This window comes from Heloderma suspectum, chromosome 5 (genome assembly GCF_057233095.1).
Source record: "Heloderma suspectum isolate Gila_16-S chromosome 5, 16-S_ref, whole genome shotgun sequence".
NCBI lineage: Eukaryota > Metazoa > Chordata > Lepidosauria > Squamata > Helodermatidae > Heloderma > Heloderma suspectum.
In genome coordinates this window covers 34,275,307-34,298,130 of record NC_139462.1, presented here as the reverse complement: position 1 = coordinate 34,298,130, position 22,824 = coordinate 34,275,307, and the positions used below count along the sequence as shown (strand labels likewise).

The 22,824-nt window shown below is 44.2% G+C and overlaps 1 protein-coding gene across 7 annotated transcripts in view; it reads left to right on the top strand.

Annotated features, from left to right (window-relative positions):
- MANBA (mannosidase beta) overlaps positions 1-22,824 on the top strand; it is an 88,533-nt gene that overhangs the window by 56,981 nt on the left and 8,728 nt on the right. For 4 of the 7 annotated variants that reach the window (XM_084855730.1, XM_084855733.1, XM_084855735.1 and 1 more), the window contains 7 exons: positions 1,227-1,313; positions 4,143-4,310; positions 6,103-6,321; positions 9,872-10,036; positions 11,247-11,391; positions 17,930-18,031; positions 18,775-18,917. In XM_084855730.1, the coding sequence (XP_084711856.1) occupies positions 1,227-1,313; positions 4,143-4,310; positions 6,103-6,321; positions 9,872-10,036; positions 11,247-11,391; positions 17,930-18,031; positions 18,775-18,917 (1,029 nt within the window). The remainder of the gene's footprint in view (positions 1-1,226; positions 1,314-4,142; positions 4,311-6,102; positions 6,322-9,871; positions 10,037-11,246; positions 11,392-17,929; positions 18,032-18,774; positions 18,918-22,824) is intronic. The other 3 variants (XM_084855732.1, XM_084855731.1, XM_084855734.1) reach the window with 3 other exon arrangements.

Sequence of the window (22,824 nt, the reverse complement as noted above, 5' to 3'; positions counted from 1 at the left end):
TTTTATGGAGGGCTGTAGCCACAGGAAGGGCGGGATTATTCCAGGCTCATTCCCCTAATTTTCAGTTTCCTTTGGAAGGCATCGTTCCTTGACCTGGTACGTTCCAGATGTTTTAGACTTCAACTCCCATCATCTTCAGCCAGCATGGCCAATGTTCAGCAATGCTGGGAGTTGTAGTCCAAAACATTTGGAGAGCATCAAGTTGGGGAATGGTGCTCTAACACCTCTTTCTTGTGCAGGTATAACAAAAATGTGGCGGTGCTATTTTACCCATTTGCATGTTGAGAAGGAAAACTTCTGTCTCCCCGGTATTCTGGGCAATGAGTGCAAAGGCACTGGGATGATTGATAAGCTCTAGGCACTCATTTTTTAAAATGGTATAAAATGTTGATATTTAATATAATTAAATGACTTAAACCCATTAGCCTACCTACACTTAGTGTCTGACTGTTCTGTGTGTGATTCTCCACTTTGACACAATATTTCTGGCTAATGTCCTGGTTCTTCTCATTGCTATGAGGGAAAAGGTAGGGGGTGCTTAATTAAATCCATAAGCTGCCCAACTCCCTCCCCCCATTTTAATCAGAAACTGACCATCATCTCCCATAGGAGGGGTAGGGAAACTGTGGCGCTCCAGATGTTGTTGGACTATAACTCCCATTAGCCCCAGCCAACGTGGCCAATGGTTGTGGTTGATGGGAGTTGTAGTCCAACAAAATTTAGAAGGCCACACTTCCCTCACCCCTGCCCCACAGACTTCTATGTGAAGGTTGCAACAAAGTGTAAGAAGGATGCCCTCCCTGTAACTCAAGTAGTCGTACTCCTCTCACCCAGACACCTTTTCCTCCATGTGTTTGAGGAGTGGGGAGTTTGCTGCCCTTTTAAAGAAGTCTGGGTTGATATTGTTATTCTGGGATAGCAACCATTTTAATATTTGGGTGTCCCTGCTTGTGTAAGTGAGATCTAATTTCTATGAATTATACACGGGGTATATTTTACATCTCCGCTTATATGTAAGAAAGCCCCGTGTTCAATGCAGCTTGATCTCTGGTAAGCATGCTTAGGATTAATGAGTGTGTTTGGGGGGCAGAGAATCTATGTCATCTGTTTTGTTGTTTTAAAAAGACAACTCTTAAGTGATGCAAGCTGGAAAATACACACTCTGTTTACATGCAGGAACTGGCTCTTTGTTGACCTCTTTCGTTTTTTTCCTCTTAATTCTCTAGATTTGGCAGGACTTCATGTTTGCTTGTGCCCTTTATCCAACAGGCCAGAGCTATTTAGACTCAGTAAGAGCAGAAATTACTCATCAGGTATGGTATTCAGCCCAGTAGGGTCAAGGTCTTAAATGTACATAAACTTGCCTTGACTAATTGCACAGTCGTTCTTCTCTCTGTGTTGTATGTATATGTACTGAGAGGTGGAGCTTTGCTTTTCCCAATAAAACATGAAGGGAAAAATACCCCAAGGAAACACAGACTGCCAGTGACAGTGGTTTAGGGCTCGTCAGCCCAGGCAGACTGCTTCTGCTTGCTGACTCCTCCCGCCCTGCTTTAGCATGGCATGTCACATACATATTCTTTCCTAGGAGGTTCTGGGAGGTGTCGATAGCCAGTATGGAAATTCTTCATCCAGTTTGGTGAATTGATGTGATAAGCTATGGTGAGGTGAGAGGGGTCAGCTGCATGGAACCAGGTTACCACAAGGGTATGGTAGCATACCTGGAGGTTTTCTACATGAGGCTTTTAACTGGCACCTTTACTGAGGCTTCTGCTTCTGAATTCTTTGCAGGATTAACATCAGCTCCTTTACATGTATTTTTTTTTCCAGGGTTCTTCTTTCTCTGCCTTTCTGTATCTTTCATTACACAACCACTAGATGGCATTGTGGTATAGTGGAATTGCACAAATACACAAAAGCCTCATTGCACCATTTCTAAATAATACCACACTTTCCTCAATCTAAAAAAAAAGCTGGGAAAATGGTTGCAAAGAGCGGGAGAGGCCCTGGAGGATGACAGTCATGTAAAGAACCTTCAAACTACTGTGAGTGAGGAATCACAACTGCACAATAAGCTTCATGTATAAAAACTCTGGAACTCCTTTCCAGAACACCTATGTCAGGGCAGGGCACCTCCAACCTGTGGGATGGATGTGGCCTGCAGGGTTTCCCCATCCACCGGGCAACATCCCCTCCTCTTCCCCTGCACAGCAGGGCTATTATTTAAGGGCTTTAAAAAAACCTTCCATGGATGCCGATGGAAACTTTTTTTAAAGCCTCATTCCCATTGAGGAGGGTGTGTGTGTTTTTTTCAGAGGTTGCCACTGGAGAGGGTTAACCTCCCCACTCCTGAAAATAAAACTATGCATGGCACTTAGGCTGCATGGTGGGGGCAAGGAGAGGGGCAGCTTGGGAGAGAAGGTGGGGGGAAGAAAGAAAAAAATGGGGAGGACAGAGAAAAGGGGGAAGAGAGAGAGACTGGAATGGTGTATGTGTATGTGTGAGGAAGAGAAAGAGAGGGGGTAGTTGGCTGTGGCCCACCCTACAGCTAGCATTTGACCCCTGACATATTTCCCTAGGGGGAATGCTGTCTTTGGTTTTGGGGAGTGGGAATTCCACACTTCTGACCTAAGTAGTGCGATCTCCCCTTTTCCTTTCAACCCCCCACGTCCTTCTTAATGGCTTAGCTCCTTAATTCTCATATTCAGCCGAGATAAAGCTCCTGTATCTGTGAATGCATTTGGCATATTCTTCCCCTTTTATTCCTGACTCTGCCTTCCTTCCCCATCCTCTATTTTCTCCTGTTCCAGTTTTGCTTTGTAAGTTCCTTGGGGCAAGAATTTGTCTTCTTTTGTTGGCATTACTTTGTGTGAAGCCAATATAAATTTTGAGCGGGCATTCTTGGCGTTTTCATTACCATCCCTGGGATTTGGCCAGTGCCACTCCTGCTTGTTTCTTTCCCTTTTGGTTCGCTCCATCTTCCCTTCTGACTTGCAGAGCCAGCCACGCAATGAGTCTATAGCCCAGTGGAACTCTTCGTACTACTAAATAGTTGCTAGGGTGCCTGTTATGTTAAATGCATTGCAGAGAGGGGATGCCCCCCCCCCATCTTTCCTCTGCTGTCCACGAGCAACAGTGGTGTAAACCCCATCCAGCAAAGGCAAGCCCTGGGACAAGAACATTGACGCTTGCTCTTCTGATAGCCTAGGGTCGCAAATCTTTAGGCCTGATCCTGTGAGCTGCAGACTCAGCATGGCAGCTTATGGAATCGGGCTGTAATATATGCTTATGCTTGAATAATTCCTTCAGAACAAGTGGGGAAGTGGGGAAGTGGGGAGGGGTCATACCTGTGTCTGATAAGCCTAACTTGAATTTCTTGAATTTCTTTCAAGTTAGGCTTATCAGAAGCATGTTCGAACTGCTCCTTTGCCTCTCTCTCTTGAGTAAACAGTGTTGAGTAAATAGTTTTAGGCTGCTGCAGTGAGAGCTCCCCCTTCTGTTTTCTCCCCAAAGTCTGGAACCAGGAAATGCAATTTTTACCAGTCCTAGGGCCCCTTCTCACTTCACATTTTTAAGGCATAAACCTACAGAGTTTGACGCATACACCTAAAAGGAGTGTAAAGGAGAGGAAAACGTTGATCGAGTTTGAAAATGTATCTCATTTAAGTATACTTCTTAGGAGCCAGAGTTGGCTGAGACTCTCTCTGAAGTTTGTGTTTTTTGGTTTTATAGCTGTATCATGTGTGAAATGCCCCTGAGGCTCTACAGAGATCTATAGAGGAGCAAGACAAAACATGGCTTTGTCAATGTACAAAGGGAATGATGGATTCTGCCTGACCCCTTGCACCCCTCCCTGGAGAACTCTGTTTGTTTTAGGCAAAGAAAATAATACTTATTAGAGGCTTGTACAATATTTCTGGTACGGAGCTACTGTGTTTTCAACTGAAATTTTTCACTTTCCTGATGAAAACTTTGGAGCAGCCTCCCTCAACCTGGCACCCTCCAGATGTTTTGGACTACAACTCCCATCATCCCTGACCATTGCCAGACTGGCTGGGGCTGATGGAATTTGGAAGCCTTTGTTTTTGTATGGGCAAGTACTTTTGTTTGTTTGGAATTGGAAGCTCTGCTCTTCTTTTCAGGTAAAACGACTAAAATCTCACCCGTCTATCGTATTGTGGAGTGGGAATAATGAAAACGAAGCAGCAATTGCTTCCAACTGGTTCTTCATTCCACATGCGAAGATGAACATTTATTACAAAGATTACGTGACACTTTATGTCAAGAATATCCAAGAAATTGTTCTTGCTGTAAGTACTGTTTTCCCAAAGACAAAGAAAGGCTGAGCTTGTTGTAGACTTTAATCTCTGCTGAATTGCTGATTTTCCTCTTTAGTTTGGAAATGAGTGGATAGTTTGCATATGTTGCATATGTTGCTGTCAAATCTTTTAACATTAAAGACGCACCAAGCAAAATCTGGAAACATCTGTTCTCATTGAACATCCATTGACATGCTCAAATCGGCCTCGACGACCATTTTATCTTCTGCTTTCTCCCTACATTTGTGACCCCTTTGTAACATATTTATTAAAGTACTCTCTATTTGGGGGTTGCGTTTTACATAGAATTAAAACGGTCTTTGTTTGGGGAAGATGCGATTGATGAAACTGCAATTGACTGCATGTACACCAGTGTTTGCTGTGCTAAGTGCTTTTAACCCAGGGGTGAGCAACTTGTGGCCCTCCAGATGTTGTTGAACTGTAACGTCCATCAGCCCCAGCCAGAATGGCCAAAGGGATGACAGGAGTTGTAGTCCAACAACATCTGGTCAGCCATGAGTTCCCCACCCCAGTGTCAAGGGGAGACAACACATTTGTCCAGTTATGAAAAGTGGTGGAAATGTTCTAGGAAGCTGCAATTGGATTGTAACTCTCTAGTGCTGTGCTTGTCCACCATGTGTCCTTGTCAGGACTCCCTGACTACTTGGGGATGCTTGTCTTCTCTTCACACTTTACAGCATTGTTCCTGAAGGAAGCATAGCTACTTGAAACTTAAGTACCTCTTATTTAATATTATTAATAATAGAGTTTATTTAGACACTTCATGGAAAAACTTGCAGGAGATAAAGTCATGTTCTAAAAAATTTGCTAACTACCTGTCTCTGAAAATGTGATCCATTGGTGATGGTGTTTTTTAAAATCTGGCTGAATTCCTTCTCCTAAATGGTACTGGAGTGTCTACACCATTAGGAATTTCCCCCCACCTCTCTAATAAACATAATAGATAAGCTGCTAATTGGAAAAGAGGAACCTATTCTTAACTCATACTACTGAGAAACCCCTGTCTTTAATTGAACTCAAATATGCATTTTATATTTTCCCTCTAAATCAGACCTGCACAACTCCAAGCAGAATTTGTGGCCTCCCAGCTGCTTTACTACTCTCCCCCTCCTCTTCTTTTTTGGGGGCAATTCCCAACCTGGGGGGTGGGGGAAGATATCTGGGCCATGCCTAACAGATGGGAAACAACTGTGTATTTATTGGGTTGGATCCATGCTTAGTGTAGAATCACTGAAATTAATGGGACAAGTTAATCATGTCTAGCTTAAGTCCCATTGATTTCAGTGGGTCTACTCAAAACATGTCTAAATCTAGATCCAACCCATTATCTGGAAAGAAAGTCCTTGTTAGTCCTTCCCCAGTATCAGTTTTGCTTTCTGATAGGTTGATCAAGACTAGACAAGATTTTCCCAAGAACGTGTATCTTTCCCCTGATATGAAAATAAATGGACCACACATAATCTTTTCCTTAGTACTTGTCTCACAATCTGAAAGTAGTATTGTTCTGAGCAGATTGCTTTCCTTCAAGTGTTGAGATGCAATGATATGTTTCTTGTAGCTTGAACATCAGATTGCAGGAAACAGATATTTATTTGTGTGTTAGCAAAGCAGAAACTATCCAGCATAGTGAGAAAAGAGACAGTGACTCACCCATTCAGGATCTAGCTTTTGCTTCCAAATTATAGTTTGCCTTGCTAGTTTTTATGGAAACCTTTTATTATCTTTCTTGGCCCTGCTGATGGCATTGTCTTGTGTTACCCAGGAGGATAAGAGTCGTCCTTTTATTACCTCAAGTCCTACCAATGGTTTGGAGTCGGCAAAGGAAGGTTGGATAGCCCATAATCCTTATGACACCCATTATGGAGATATTCATTACTACAGCTACCTAAGTGACTGCTGGGATTGGACTACATACCCCAGAGCGCGCTTTGCCTCCGAGTATGGCTTTCAGTCCTGGCCTTCCTTCAGTACCCTGGCACAAGTAAGGAAATGTTGACTTTGCTCCTTTTGCCATCTTGCAAATTCTATGAACATTAGAAGGGCTCTGTTGGATCAGCCGAGCCTTCCCCAAACTGGTGTCTCCAGATTTGTTGGATTACAACTCCCATAGCTCCCTGCCAGCATGGTCATTAGATGAGGCTGGTAGGATTTGTAGTCCAACACATCTGGAGGGTGCCAGGACAGGGAGGGCTGGACTAGCTCAAAGGTCCATCTAGTTGAGCATCCTGTATCCCACCATGTCTAACCAGACGGGAAACCCAGAAACAGGGCGTGACGGACATTCCAACATCTGGTATTCACTGGAAACTGCTTTTGAGTGCAGTGGTTCCATGTAGCTGTCATACCGAAGGGCCATTGCTAGGCCTTTGGGTGCCAGTGGGAGATTTCCTCTCAGCGGCTGGGTTCATATAACATGCCAACCTACACTCAGTGTTTCAGTGGGGTGGTTGTTGAACTGTGGGCTGTGCATCTGAATGCAGCATGTTTTCTGCAGAGTGGTTTGTTAACCATGCAGTGTGGCTTATTTTTCTAGAACAAGTCACCTTGAACCTATGGTTTGTTGTTGGGTTGTTCAGAATGGTTAACAAGCCATACTTCCTGCAGAAAATGCACTGCATTCAGACAACATGATAACCACCCTGCGGAAAATGTGCTGTGTTTGGACAACACGATAATGCATGGTTCAACAACAAGCCATGCTTTAACAAGCCACGGAGTGTGGGTTAATGTGTTGTGTGAACCCAGCCAGTGTAAATACTAGTTTCAGAGGAGGGATTTTCCTCAGGAACACAGCAGGGGAGGAAAGGGTTAAATGCCTGCTTGAATCCCATTAATTATCACCCACCACCACCAGTAATGCAATTTGCATATTTAAAACCCTGCATACTAAATGCAAAGATGCATTTAAAGTCATCTCTGATTGATTGATTGATTGATTGTATTTCTATATCACCTTTCTGAAGCCAACCAATCAGTTAACAGAAGTTTAAGAAAATAAGAACCATAATCAAATAAAAACATTAAAAACAGCGTTGAAATGCTTAAACTACCATAATGATGATTTTAAAAGCCAAGTTAAAAATATGTGTCCTCCTGACTCCCCTCCTGAATGCACAGTGAGTGGTGACCAGTCGCAACTCCAAATGGAGTGTGTTCCAGAGTTTGGGACCAAGACAGGAAAAAGCCTTTTCGCCTCTGCAATATAACCTCACAGCTACCTTGGCCTCAAGGGTTGATTCCAGTGGGAGAGTGACAGGGATGCTGAGCTTTGCAAACAAGTCCACAGAAGTTACTAGCCTGGAAAAATGTATAGTCACCTGCTTGCCCACGCGTACTTATGTTAGTCATTTGTGGCTGAAAAGACAAAAACAGAACTATGTTCTGTAAAGCTTCCCTGTCTGGCTGCCTGGAGGCATTTCTTACTAAGCACATGGCTACTGACAAGTCTGCACATGTCTCCTGTTTAAATCGATGTGCTTGCTGGCTGGATTGTGCCTACTTAAATAATGTATGTGGGTGTGTAGTTGCGTTCAGTGTCTTATAAGCCTACCAGAAAACCAAGTTCTAAGTGTGTATTATGCCATTCAAAGCTTGAGTCAATTTGGATAATTTCCTTTCCTAGAAGGAAATGTGTAACTGAAGTGTACTAAACAATGGAAATGCAATTATTTGACGAGAGAACACATTTGATCAGAAGACAGGAATTATCATTCCCGGCTTGGGCCACAATGCAGAGAACAATAGGTGTGTTTCGATAAATGAGATGTGAACTTACAGTAAAGCGATAAAGTTAGCATGCCCACCTTTCTTGGGACTGTGTCTCTTGTCACCTGTTGGTTCTGTATGTGAGGCCCAGGAACTTATTCTTTTACCTAGGGTTGAGAGGCAGAGACCTGGCCAAAATGCTTTTCTGCAGGCTTTGGGAGTGCACTTACAGCAACATCTTGCAACCTTTCCTTCAAGGAGCTGAAGGTGGTGTACATGGTTCTCTCCCCCACTCTTTTATCTTCACAAGAACCCTGTGAGGTAGGTTAGGCTAAGAGACAGTGAGTTTCATGGCTGGGTGGGGATTTGAACCCAGGCCTCTCTGGTCCTAGTGTGACCTGAACCAAAGCTCCACCCAAGAGCATTGTGTCTGAGTAACAGTTTGAACCAGGGTTTCCCCAGCCGTAGTCTGATGCTTTAATTCTTATGCCACCTATGTCCTCTTCTCAAGGGGCTAGTATCTCAGAAATTTGAAAGCAACCTTCCTCAATCTGGTGCCCTCCAGATGTGTTGGACTACGTGTTACATTGTTCCTATGTTGACTGGGGATGATGGGAATTTCAGTCCAATACATCTGAAGTGCACCATATTGGGGAAGGTGGTTTGTTCCAAAGTATTTTTGGAATCTGAAATTGGTCATATGGGTTTGAAAGAGATTCCCCCACCCCACGTGCCAATCACAAAGCTGTTAGGGCACCAAAATCATGAATCTTATGTGTTTTTTTTAATTATTTGATTGATGTTAATCGCACATAGAATCTTAGAAAGCAAAATAAATTAAAAAATAAAACAATGTTGTATATGCTGCACTTTCCTTTGTAACTTTATATCAACACATATTTCGTTCTGTTCAACCATCAACATTCCAGATCAAAAATAATAATACCCCCCCAAATTGTGTTTGAGTCTTACCCTCCCCTCCTTTCCAAACATTTTACAGACTGTACCCCCAGGTGGAATTAAGGGATGAGGAAAAAGTAAAGAAAAAGAAATGGGGGCAGGGTGGAAGGAATTTTACTGGCACGCCAAGAGCAAGTTTGATACAAACGATTATGGGTGTAAACTCTGCTATTTGCTATGTTCTTCATATTTCCATCTGATCCATTCCTGGCTGTTTCTGCATGTCAGGGGTGGGCTGTCTGCAGGCCACATTCAGCTGTCACTGCAACAAATAAAAGAAATGGCTGTGTTAGAGCTATGGAGTGCTATATGGGTCAAATTTAGCTTCCAAGCAAGCTAAATTTGGCCTGTTTAGTGCTCTGTAGTGTTAACGCAGCCATTTTTCCTGTAAAAAAAAAGAAATAGGCCACCTCATGGCTCATGAAGGGGGCGCAGTGGCTTAGTGGTTAAGATGCTGAAGGTCGGCAGGTCAGCAGTTCGAGACCCGAGTGCCGCCTGACGGAGTGAGCTCCCGTCTTCAGTCCCAGCTCATGCCGACCTAGCAGTTCGAAAGCAAGAAATTGCAAGTAGATAAATAGGCACCGCTTCGGCGGGAAAGGTGACAGCGTTCCGTGCACCTCGGTGTTCAGTCATACCGGCCACATGACCACGGAAGCGTCTTCGGACAGCGCTGGCTCTTCGGCTTAGAAATGGAGATGAGCACCACACCCTAGAGTCGGACACGACTGGTTGGAGACACCTTTACCTTTACATGGCTCATGATCCACAGGGCCCTTCCAGGGGATGGACAAAAATGGCCCCCAGGCCCCCTAAGGTTGCCCGCCCATGCTGTATATGTGTACATTTCTTTTGTGTTTCAACAACAGGTATCATCTGAGGAGGATTGGTCTTACGCAAGCAACTTCTCCCAGCATCGGCAGCACCACACTGAGGGCAACAACCAAATGCTTCAACAGGCAGCACTCCATTTTAAGCTGCCTCAGAAAACAAACCCCCTCAAGAACTTCAAACAGACAATCTACCTCACTCAGGTAAGTATCGACATTTTAGAGATGATCTTAAAAAAGAAGAACAAGAGGATGACAGTGCAGCAACAACAACATGATCCTGGTTGTATATACAGGCCAAACCAGGTTGCCCAGCTCTGATATACAGCATCTGCAGGAGAGAATCTCATACCAACCCTTATCTTCAGGACACTTTTTATTAAAATTGGGTTTGGTGTTCAGATTACACAGTGGTTAATTCTTCAGTCGAACAAGAGAATGCAAAGTTATCTGTGTGGACTTCTTTATATCGGGCATTTTTCCTACAATGACACAACTGCTGTGCAGGAAACTGCGGGCTTCACACGGAGCTTTTATCCTGCTATTGAGATTGGTTACTTATGGACATTTGCAGGGCCTTCAGATGACGTCAATCTCCAAGGCATCTCCCGCACTAAATGTCCTTTATTCCATTTTTTTAAAGTTCAGAGATATTGAGCTATCAAATTACCACGCTTGAGTTCTGCTTCAGTTCCCTTGTGAAAAAGGAAAGCTGCAAGAAGAGGAGCTAGACCACAGCACCGTCTAGCGGCTGTATAATGAAACATATGGAAGACTGATAAGGGGGAAAAGGAGGGGGAAAGGGGAGGAAGGAAGCACGTATAAAGGGAGTCCATTGTGATCCTGCATTTAAAACGGAAGCAGAAAGCCCCGTTTGAAATGCGGGATTTTAGGCTGGTGTAGAGATGCTCTGCATCTACACTGTTGCATATAAAGTGTGGCATGACTCTTCCTTTTGGGGGGGCTCTGTGCAATCCCACATTTGGACTCTGTACCCGCACAGGGCCTGTTTTGGGAAGCTTCTATAGCTAGGCTAGAATTTTGGTGGGCATCCCGCCCCCTTCTAATCACATGCTCAAGGGAGCGTGGCTCAAGCCTTCCTGCACAATTCAAACAGATTTATTTATTTATTTATTTATTTACAATATTTATTTACAATATTTATGTACCGTTTCACATCAGAAGATTTTGGAACAGTGAACAACAAGGTAAAATAATAGAACACCAGGTTAAAACAGTTAAAACGTTTTTTTTTTTAAAAAAGACAAATTCCAGTAAGGTCGAATAAACTGCGGCTGGTCATGCAAGGAAGGCCTCTTGAAATAACAGTGTCTTCAGGAGACATTGTAATTATATAATTACACGAAAACGGAATGCTGATACCATTTTTGTTTGCTTGCTGTTACTGAATTAGATTATGCAGGCTCAGTGCATAAAGACCGAAACGGAGTTCTATCGTCGCAGCCAAAGTGAGATAGTCAACGGGGAGGGACGAACCATGGGTGCGCTATATTGGCAACTCAACAATATCTGGCAGGGCCCCTCTTGGGCTTCTCTGGGTAAGTCTTGTTCGTCCCAAGCAAAATGAGTAATTTTGCAGCCTAAAAACACATGCTGTATTCATGTCTTTGCATATTTATTTTATTTATACCCTCCTTTCTTCCAAAGCATTTAGGCCAATGTACATTGTTCTCCCCCCACCCCCATCTTATCTCACAACAGCCCGGTGAGGTAGTATAGGCTGAAAGATAGCGACTGACCCAAAGTTACCAGAAACTGTAGCACAGATTAGAAATTAACTTGCAGAGGTTTTTTTCAGAACGCCTTTAAAGTACCAAGTATTTTTAGCCACATGAATACATTTAGGCAAGGTGGGGAAAGACTGCATGTTCAGTACCAGCTCCTACAGTTATCTTTTGCCGGTGTTAGTAGTTATTACTTTATTTTTACTGTATTTTTATTGCCAGGGGTGGGAGAGGTGTTTGTGGGATTTTCTGCCACACATCCCAGAATAACTTGGCTAGCTTTGGGTCCTAGGCATCTTGACTGTGGGGTGAGCGCCATTACTGCTGTGCCTCAGCCTTTGGGCTGGCCCTGGAGTGCAATCTTTATCGCATCCTGGTAGACAGCTTCTTTGTGTGGGAAAGAAGGTAGGAATTGCTATTAAGTCTAAGATTTAGCCTTTGCTGTTACACAGGATGTCACGGTTTGCTCGGTTTGAACAGTCTCTTCCTCCCTAGGGGGGGATGTTTCATAATCGTTGAAAAATTAAAGAGATGCCAATTAAACTTGCACTTGACTCTTCTGAGAGACTCTTACATATTGTTGGGGGTTTGTAGTATGAAAAGCAAGCGGTGAGTTTCCGATTTTTAAGCTGGGTTGGCTCTGTAGAAATGGATTCATATAATATAGCACCTGATGGGGACTGCTTATAATAATCCAAAACAATGGCTTATAATCTAATAGATAAATGATAAAAAAAAAAAAGGCACCAGGGATGGCAACGGGAATAAGGAAAATAAACAAATGATGGTAATAAGTCGAACATCACTGCCTTGTTGTGGCGAAGGGGCTTGCATAACTCAGTGAAGCCATAAGCTATGCCATGCAGGGCCACCCAAGATGGACAGGTCATGGTGGAGAGTTCTGACAAAATGTGGTCCACTGGAGAAGGAAATGGCAACCCACTCCAGTATTCCTGCCAAGAAAACCCCATGGAACGTATCACAAGGCTAAAAGATATGACGCCAGAAGATGAGCCCCTCAGGTCGGAAGGTGTCAAATATACTACTGGGGAAGAGCAGAGGGAATTTCCAAGTAGCGCCAGAAAAGGTGAAGCAGCTGGGCCAAAGCCAAAAGGACACTCAGCTGTGGATATGTCTGGTGGTGAAAAGAAAGTCCGATGCTGTAAAGAACAATATTGTTTAGGAACCTGGAATGTAAGAGCAATGAATCAAGGTAAGCTGAAGGTGGTCAAACATGAGATGACAAGACTGAACATCGACATCTTGGGAATCAGCAAACTAAAATGGACAAGCATGGGCGAATTTAATTCAGGTGACCATTAGATCTACTACTGTGGGCAAGAATCCCTTAGAAGAAATGGAGTAGCACTCATAGTCAACAAAAGGGTGGGAAAAGCAGTACTGGGGTACAATCTCAAAAACGAAAGAATGGTCTCAGTACGAATCCAAGGCAAACCATTCAACATCACAGTTATTCAAGTCTGTGCCCCAACCACTGAGGCTGAAGAAGCTGAGGCTGATCGGTCCTATGAAGACCTACAACACCTTCTAGAACTAACACCAAAAAAAGATGTCCTTTTCATCATAGGGGATTGGAATGCTAAAGTAGGAAGTCAAGAAATCACCGGGATAACAGGCAAGCATGGCCTTGGTGTACAAAATGAAGCAGGACAAAGGCTAATAGAGTTTTGCTAAGAGAACACGCTGATCATAGCAAACTCTCTTTTCCAACAGTACAAGAGGCGACTCAACACATGGACATCACCAGATGGTCAATATCGAAATCAGATGGATTATGTCCTTTGCAGCCAAAGATGGAGAAGCTCTATACAGTCAGTCAAAACAAGACCTGGAGCTGACTGTGGCTCAGATCATGAGCTGCTTCTTGCAAGATTTCGGCTTAAATTGAAGAACGTAGGGAAAACCACTAAACCATTCAGGTATGACCTAAATCATATCCCTTATGAATATACAGTGGAGGTGAGGAATAGATTTCAGGGATTAGACCTGATAGACAGAGTGCCTGAGGAACTATGGACAGAGGTCCGTAACATTGTTCAGGAGGCAGCAACGAAATCCATCCCAAAGAAAAAGAAATGCAAGAAAGCCAAGTGGCTGTCTGATGAGGCTTTACAAGTAGCTGAGAAAAGAAGGGAAGCGAAAAGCAAGGAAGAAAGGGGAAGATATATCCAACTGAATGCAGATTTCCAGAGAATAGCAAGGAGAGACAAGAAGGCCTTCTTAAATGAACAGTGCAAAGAAATCGAGGAAAACAATAGAATGGGAAAGACTAGAGATCTTTTCAAGAAAATCGGAGATCTCAAGGGAACGTTTTGTGCAAAGACGGGCATGGTAAAGGACAAAGAGGGCAGGGACCGAACAGAAGCAGATGAGATTAAGAAGAGGTGGAAAGAATACACAGAAGAACTATACAGGAAAGATCTGAATGTCCCTGATAGCCATGAGAGTGCGGTCACTGAACTTGAGCCGGGCATCCTCGAGAGTGAAGTCAAGTGGGCCTTAGGAAGCATTAGTAACAACAAAGCTAGTGGAGATGACAGTCTTCCAGCTGAGCTATTTAAAATCCTAAAAGATGATGCTGTTAAAGTGCTGCACTCAATATGCCAACAAATTTGGAACGCTCAACAGTGGCCACAAGACTGGAAAAGGTCAGTTTACATTCCAATTCCAAAGAAGGGCAATGCCAACGAGTGTTCAAACTACCGTACAATTGCGCTCATTTCACATGCCGGCAAGGTTTTGCTCAAAATCCTACAAGCTAGGTTTCAGCAGTATGTGAACTGAGAAATACCGGAAGTACAAGCTGGGTTTCGAAGAGGCAGAGAGATTGTTTGGATCACAACAAACTGTGGCAAATTCTGAAAGAGATGGGAGTACCAGACCACCTTACCTGTCTCCTGAGAAACCTGTACGAGGGTCAAGAAGCAACAGTAAGAACCAGACATGGAACAAACGAGTGGTTCAAAATTGGGAAAGGACTACGACAAGGCTGCATATTGTCGCCCTGCTTATTTAACTTATATGCAGAGTACATCATGAGAAACGCCGGGTTGGATGAATCACAGGTCGAAATTAAGATTGTCAGGAGAATTATCAACAACCTCAGATACGCAGATGATACCACCCTAATGGCAGAAAGCGAAGACAATCTAAAGAGCCTCTTGTTGAGGGTGAAAGTGGAGAGTGCAAAAGCTGGTTTGAAACTTAACATTAAAAAAACGAAGATCATGGCATCTGGCCCCATCACTTCCTGGCATATGGAAGGGGAAGAAATGGAAGCAGTGACAGATTTTACTTTCTTGGGCTCCAAGATCACCGCAGATGCTGACTGTAGCCTTAAAATTAAAAGACGCTTGCTCCTTGGGAGGAAAGCTATGGCAAACCTAGACAGCATAGTAAAAAGCAGAGACATCACCTTCCCGACAAAGGTCCACATAATCAAAGCTATGGTTTTCCCAGTAGCAACATATGGCTGTGAGAGCTGGACTATAAGCTGAGTGCCGAAGAATCAATGCTTTCGAACTGTGGTGCTGGAGACGACTCTTACGAGTGCCCTGGACTGCAAGGAGGTCAAATCAGTCCATCCTAAAGGAAATCAACCCTGAGTGCTCCTTGGAAGGACAGATACTGAAGCTGAAGCTCCAATATTTTGGCCACCTAATGCGAAGAGAAAACTCCCTGGAAAAGACCCTGATGCTGGGAAAGATTGAAGGCAAAAGGAGAAGGGGACGGCAGAGGATGAGATGGCTAAATAGCATCACCGGCGATGCAATGAATATGAACTTGAGCACACTCCGGGAGAGAGCGGAGGACAGGAAGGCCTGGCATGCTATGGTCCATGGGGTCATGAAGAGTTGGACACGACTTAAGGACTGAACAACAACGTTGCCTAATGATGAGATGGAATGGTCATTGCAGAAGATAGTTCTCAGGGAGGAGAAGCTGAATGGCAGTAGCCAGGCTTCCTGTGTCATCTCTCCCTTTCCCATAGCCTACTTTGCTTAGTAACTTCCATTCTCTCTGATATTTTAGGTCTGGACAGGCAAACTCTAGCCCATGGGCCTAATCCAGCCTCAGGAGAGGAATCCCCTTATCTCTGATCTCGAGGTGCAGTCTGACCCCTGGACCAAAAGAGCCCCCCGCGCCCCACTTTAGATGATGGCTTCTGAGTGCATCTCTGCACCAGCCTAAAATCTTGCATTTAAAACAGGGCTTTCTGCTTCTGTTTTAAATGCAGGATCACATCTGTCTCCCTTTACACACCCTTCCTTTTCCCCCTGCCCTTCCCCTCTCCTTCTCACGGTGTCTGAGCCTTCCATTATCTTTCATTGATCTCGCCCCTCTTCTTGGGAGGGAGGGAACTGAAGCAGAACACAAGGGGGTAATTTGATAGCTCATTATCTGCAATCTATTTAAAAACGGAACAAAAGGGCATTTAGTGCAGGAGGGTCACAGCAGGGTCACGGCCATGTAAAGAGCCCACAAACTTCCATGAAGGAGCAATCTCAATCGCAGGATCAAAGCTCTGGGTGGAGGAGCCCTGAGTCAGCCACTCCTATGTATTGCATTAGCCACTTGCAGCATCCTATTTTAGGGAAGAACAGCAAATTGCAGCTTGTGTTTTCTCAGCCTCCTTGCTACTTGTAATGTCACCTTGACACACTTGACTCAGACTGCACATTTTGCAGGGAGAGATGACTCGGTTTTACTCACATCACATACCTAGCACCTACATCATCCACTGAGCTGTAACTAGAAGCTATTAGAGAAAATAATAGCTTTTGGGTGCATGATTGTGGCACGGACAGAAGGAAATAATGCCTTTGTGGTGAAGCATGATCAATTTAGCGCCAGTCTCACAGAGAAAAGAGCTACCTGCTCTGACTCTGGCTGTCGGTGAGAAGACCTTCAGGGGATACTTGAAAACAGGGATCTGATTCTCTCTCACTATCCTAAGGCACCATCTCTTATTCTGAAATACAGTTGTTTGAAATGCCGCACTTGAATTGGTTGAATACCAGTGATCCCGCCATCTGCTTCTGAGATGCACTGCCACATTGATTGAGTGTACATACCTATGAATGTATATGGGTGGCCTGGTCCTGATAGGAGTTTTTACTTGCACAAAGGTCAGGAAAGTACAGGGGTGGGGGTGGGGGCTACTACAGCCCCTTCCCATAATAACACCTAGTATGTTGCTAGCTTTTATTAACTGCAGACTCTTGCCCTATATGGCTATTATCTCTGACAGGAGCAATAATGCTTTTGCTGGGAAAAGTGTAGAAAGGGTAATGTGTGAACAGAACCTAGTGTGTTAGCTGCTTTGATGAAAGCTGTTCCCAACAGGAATGTTAATACGGGGGCTGAGTTAGCCCTAGACTGAGGCAACAGCAAAGAATCGGTCGCCTTCTGTTGCCCACTGAGTTGTTCTCATGTTTGTGAACATAAGAAGCTGCCTTTCCCTGAGCCAGAATATTGGACCATCTAGCCCAGTGCAACCTGTACCGGCAGTGGGGAACCTCCACCAAATCCAGCCCTCCTGGGGTTCCCCGAAGGCCATCCCTGCTTCCCTGGCACCACCCCATTTTCCCCAACCACAGATTATTTGGTGGTTTCCTGATGTTTGTGCAGTTTTCCCCCCATAAGACTGAAATGACTGGCAGTAGGAGCTTAAGCTAAAATGTGCTGGTATTTTTTATATTTTGGCCCTGCCGCTTTTCCGTTCTGCCCCGACCACCCCTTGAATGCGGCCCCCAAGAACTTCACCAAAACTGAATTTAGCTCTTGGCCTCCCAGGTCTACACTCTAGGGTGGGTAACCCAGTGCCCTCAATATGTTTTGGACTGCAACTCACATAATCCCTCACCCTTGGCCTTGCTGGTTTGGGCTGAGGGAGTTGTAGTCCAAGACGTCTGGATGGTTCTAGAGAGAAGTCTCATCACCTGCTCTCTAATCCTTTAATTGAACCAGGGGACGTCTGCGTGCAAAGCATATGTGTCGTCTGCGTGCAAAGCATGTGTGTTCTGTTACTGAGCTATGGCCCAGGGCACATTTCTGCCTGCTGCTGGGCCACTTTCTGTTCTGCAAACAACAGCTGTGGTCAGCACACCCAGGCTTCCCAGGCAGCTATGCTCATTCCAAGGACTGGGTCAGAGCAGACAGATGAATTCCATATGTGATTACATGAGATGGGTCGCCCAGGCCTGGGAAGCGCGATGGGAATCCATGAGACTCCTTTCTAGAAAAGAAAAGTGCAGCTCCAAATCAAGTGGGGATGGCAGCTAGCTCTCCATGTTTGTACATCCAGCTCATGTAGCCTTTCTCCATGTAGCTGTTTTACCTGCCTGCACAGTCCTGCGATGGAGGAATTTGGGCAGTGTGAGCTGGTCAAGGATTCTCCATATTGAAGCCATCTTCCATCCTGTGTTGGAAGGTATAATGACCCTTTAAACAGTGCCTGTTGAGGGATGAGAGGACAGCCCTTGAAGAAGGCAAGGCATGGCTGATGTAGTGATGGGACTGATTCATGTGCTACTTTAGCAGCATGGTTGCATTTCCCCAGGCTGCTTTGAAAACTTACGTAAAGAGGAGACCACAAGGATCAGCTTATGGTGTGGCTACTGCCCACAGTGTTGATTCCCAGAGAGGTGCAGATCTGGTGTGGGGAATAACTGCATCATAGACACCTCCCTTGTGTGTCTTTATTACAAATGTTTATTACTGGAGTGGCGAGAGAAGCAGCTGTATACAAGCAATAACCAGTGGAGGCTGGTGGCTCTCATGTCGGTGGGCGGTGAATCTACTCCAGGTTCCAGTCAGAACTCTAAAGGAGCTTCCGCACCTTGGATAGCTCCTTTAGTATTCTGACTGGTTCTAACTGAAACCCGGAGCAGATTCACCGACCCACTGACATCAGAGCCACCAACCTCCACTGGCGATAACTAATCCCCATCCTGGTGCCCTTAGCAGAGTGTGATTAATATGGCTGCCTGGGGGATGCTGGGAGTTGTAGTCTAACCGTTCTGGAAAGCATCAGGTTGGGGAAGGCTGGCCATGCCTCTAAGCCTCTTCTGACTCTAGGAAACAGGCCTCTTGACCCAAATGGTTGCATTGAATGGTGAGCTGGAGGTCATTTCAGGGTGTGGTTAATATCTTCCCTTTTGGAAACCTCCTCAGAATATGGCGGCAAATGGAAAATGCTCCATTATTTTGCCCAGCATTTCTTTGCTCCTTTATTGCCCGTGGCACATGAAGATGGAGGTGTCCTCTACATATATGGTGTCTCGGATCTTCACTCAGACTATGAGTTAACACTCAGAGTAAGTTCTGCTTTGCCTCACGATTGAAACTAGAGTTTGTCAAGAGAAAAAAAAGTAGGGCTGTCAACCAATTTTTTAAAAAAGGTTTTTTAGTGGACTAAAGAAATTTGTTTTGATTGAGTGGCTGATTGTTTTAATTGATAGATTTGCTGATTTGTTTAAACATTGTTTTTAGATATATGTTCTCTGTGTGTTTGCTATCTGTTTATACTTTTTTACATAAATGGTTTTTGTACTTTGTATAACATATTTTAACAGTTTTAAATTTTGGTGAACTGTCCAGAGAGCTTTGGCTATGGGGCAGTATAGAAATATAATAAATGAAATTAAATGATTGATTTAAATAATAAATAGATCTGAATTTGCATATGACTAAAATAATTATTTTGAAGGCAAAAATGTTTTTGTTTTTAGATGTATGTGTCACAGGACTCAATTGAGGGGGATGCCTCGTCTAAGATGGTGCTAGCATCTACAGTTTTCATAAGTAGTTTTATTAATTCTTTTTAATGTTTTTAAAAGTATTACACTGAAGGCCTAATCCCCTAACGCTGCCTGCTGGAATGGACCTGATCCAGGCCTGTCAGCTACACCAACTTGGAGCTGATGTAGCTAATTTTCCTCTCCCTCACCCCACCATTGTATTCAGTGGCAGGAGGAGAGAAAATTAAAATAGAAAGAACAGCGCCCCCCACACACACACACACATACAAAAGAAGTTCTCAGGTGCCGGAATGAAATATTTTATTCTGCCCGATGCTCCATTTCGGAAGAAATTTCCTTCCTCAGGAGCTTTCTTTGGATATATTGAAAGGAATCCTTCCTATGTATCTTCTATCTTGAAGTGCTCTTCAAGATAGAAGATACATAGGAAGGATTATTTTCGATATATCCAAAGAAAGCTCCTGAGGAAGGAAATTTCTTCCAAAACATCGTGTCAGGCAGAATAAAATATTTTGTTCAGGCACCTGAGAACTTCATTTCCCTTCTGTTTTGTGGCTTGAAGAGGGGAGTCTCCTGCATCTGGAGCCAGACGATGGATTTTCCAGTGTTTTGGCTTGTGTGGAGAGTCCCTGCAGATACAGGAGGCTCTCCTTTTCAAACCATCACCCTCCACATGTACAGAGCTACAAATAGGATGGAGGCGAGGAGCAGGGCTGGAGCGCTCCTTCTCCTTGCGTAGCTGTTAACCCTTTTTTGAACACCTGGACAAGTCTTCTACATACCTTGTGATGCTGTGAGCTTCTAGAACCTGCAGCTTGTTGCAGGCATAGAGAAAAGAAAATCTCAGACACTCCTCTCAGTGTCTGAGGAGAGAGCTTCCAGATTAACACTGAATGGCAAAGACATGGCTCCTGTCACTGCTGCCACCTTATGTCGGAAGAACATGCTGTTGCCCAATCACTGCTGTGCTAAAATCCTGGAATTCTCTATTGCTTTCTACTGGCAGTTCTCACTGCTACTCTAGGGGAGGGGAGAAAAATAGATCTTAACAAAACTGGAAGTCAAGCAGACTGTGAGATCCTAGGAATTAAGTCTATGGGTGTGTGCAGTTGAGTTGGGGAACACTGATGGTATCAGCTGAAAAAAGAAAATATGGAGGGAGAGAGAGGGGGAATTGATTTCCTTGAGATTCTGACAGTTAATATTTCAAGGTGAGCTTCAAGGTCAGGGGTATGCTTACCATTAAGTTTTTAAAAATCCCTTTCTCTCCAAACCAAATACATAACAATAAAGCAGCAGATTCCGGGCTGGCAGTCCGTGTGTCCCCTTCATGGATCACTGCCTTGTTGTGGCAAAGGGGCTTGCGTAACTCAGTGAAGCCATAAGCTATGCCGTGCAGGGCCACCCAAGACGGACAGGTCATGGCAGCGAGTTCTGACAAAATGTGGTCCAGTGGAGAAGGAAATGGCAACCCACTCCAGTATTCTCGCCAAGAAAACCCCATGGAACGTATCACAAGGCTAAAAGATATGACGCCGGAAGATGAGACCCTCAGGTCGGAAAGTGTCCAATATACTACTGGGGAAGAGCAGAGGGTATTTCCAAGTAGCGCCAGAAAGAGTGAAGCGGCTGGGCCAAAGCCGAAAGGACACTCAGCTGTGGATGTGTCTGGTGGTGAAAAGAAAATCCGATGCTGTAAAGAACAATATTGTTTAGGAACCTGGAATGTAAGAGCAATGAATCAAGGTAAGCTGGAGGTGGTCAAACATGAGATGGCAAGATTGAACATCAACATCTTGGGAATCAGCAAACTAAAATGAACAGGCATGGGCAAATTTAATTCAGGTGACCATTATATCTACTACTGTGGGCAAGAATCCCTTAGAAGAAATGGAGTAGCACTCATAGTCAACAAAAGGGTGGGAAAAGCAGTACTGGGGTACAATCTCAAAAAGAAAGAATGATCTCAGTACGAATCCAAGGCAAACCATTCAACATCACAGTAATTCAAGTCTGTGCCTCAACCACTGAGGCTGAAGAAGCTGAGGCTGATCGGTCCTATGAAGACCTACAACACCTTCTAGAACTAACACCAAAAAAAGATGTCCTTTTCATCATAGGGGATTGGAATGCTAAAGTAGGAAGTCAAGAAATCACCGGGATAACAGGCAGGCATGGCCTTGGTGTACAAAATGAAGCAGAACAAAAGCTAGTAGAGTTTTGCCAAGAGAACACGCTGATCATAGCAGACACTCTTTTCCAACAGCACAAGAGACGTCTCTACACATGGACATCACCAGATGGTCAATATCGAAATCAGATTGATTATGTATTTGCAGCCAAAGATGAAGAAGCTCTATACAGTCAGTCAAAACAAGACCTGGAGCTGACTGTGGCTCAGATCATGAGCTTCTTGTTGCAAAATTTCGGCTTAAATTGAAGAACGTAGGGAAAACCACTAAACCATTCAGGTATGACCTAAATCATATCCCTTATGAATATACAGTGGAGGTGAGGAATAGATTTCAGGGATTAGACCTGATAGACAGAGTGCCTGAGGATCTATGGACAGAGGTCCGTAACATTGTTCAGGAGGCAGCAACGAAATCCATCCCAAATAAAAAGAAATGCAAGAAAGCCAAGTGGCTGTCTGATGAGGCTTTACAAGTAGCTGACGAAAGAAGGGAAGCGAAAAGCAAGGGAGAAAGGGGAAGATACATCCAACTGAATGCAGAGTTCCAGAGAATAGTAAGGAGAGACAAGAAGGCCTTCTTAAATGAACAATTCAAAGAAATCGAGGAAAACAACAGAATGGGAAAGACTAGAGATCTCTTCAAGAAAATTGGAGATCTCTAGGGAACATTTTGTGCAAAGACGGGCATGATAAAGGACAAAGAAGGCAGGGACCGAACAGAAGCAGATGAGATTAAGAAGAGGTGGAAAGAATACACAGAAGAACTATACAGGAAAGATCTGAATGTCCCTGATAGCCATGAGAGTGTGGTCACTGAACTTGAGCCGGGCATCCTCGAGAGTGAAGTCAAGTGGGCCTTAGGAAGCATTAGTAACAACAAAGCTAGCGGAGATGACAGTATTCCAGCTGAGCTATTTAAAATCCTAAAAGATGATGCTGTTAAAGTGCTGCATTCAATATGCCAACAAATTTGGAACACTCAACAATGGCCGCAAGACTGGAAAAGGTCAGTTTACATTCCAATTCCAAAGAAGGGCAACGCCAAAGAGTGTTCAAACTACCGCACAATTGCGCTCATTTCACATGCCAGCAAGGTGATGCTCAAAATCCTACAAGCTAGGCTTCAGCAGTATGCGAACCGAGAACTACCAGAAGTACAAGCGGGGTTTCGAAGAGGGAGAGGAACGAGAGATCAAATCGCCAACATTCGCTGGATCATGGAGAAAGCAAGAGAATTCCAGAAAAACGTTTATTTCTGCTTCATTGACT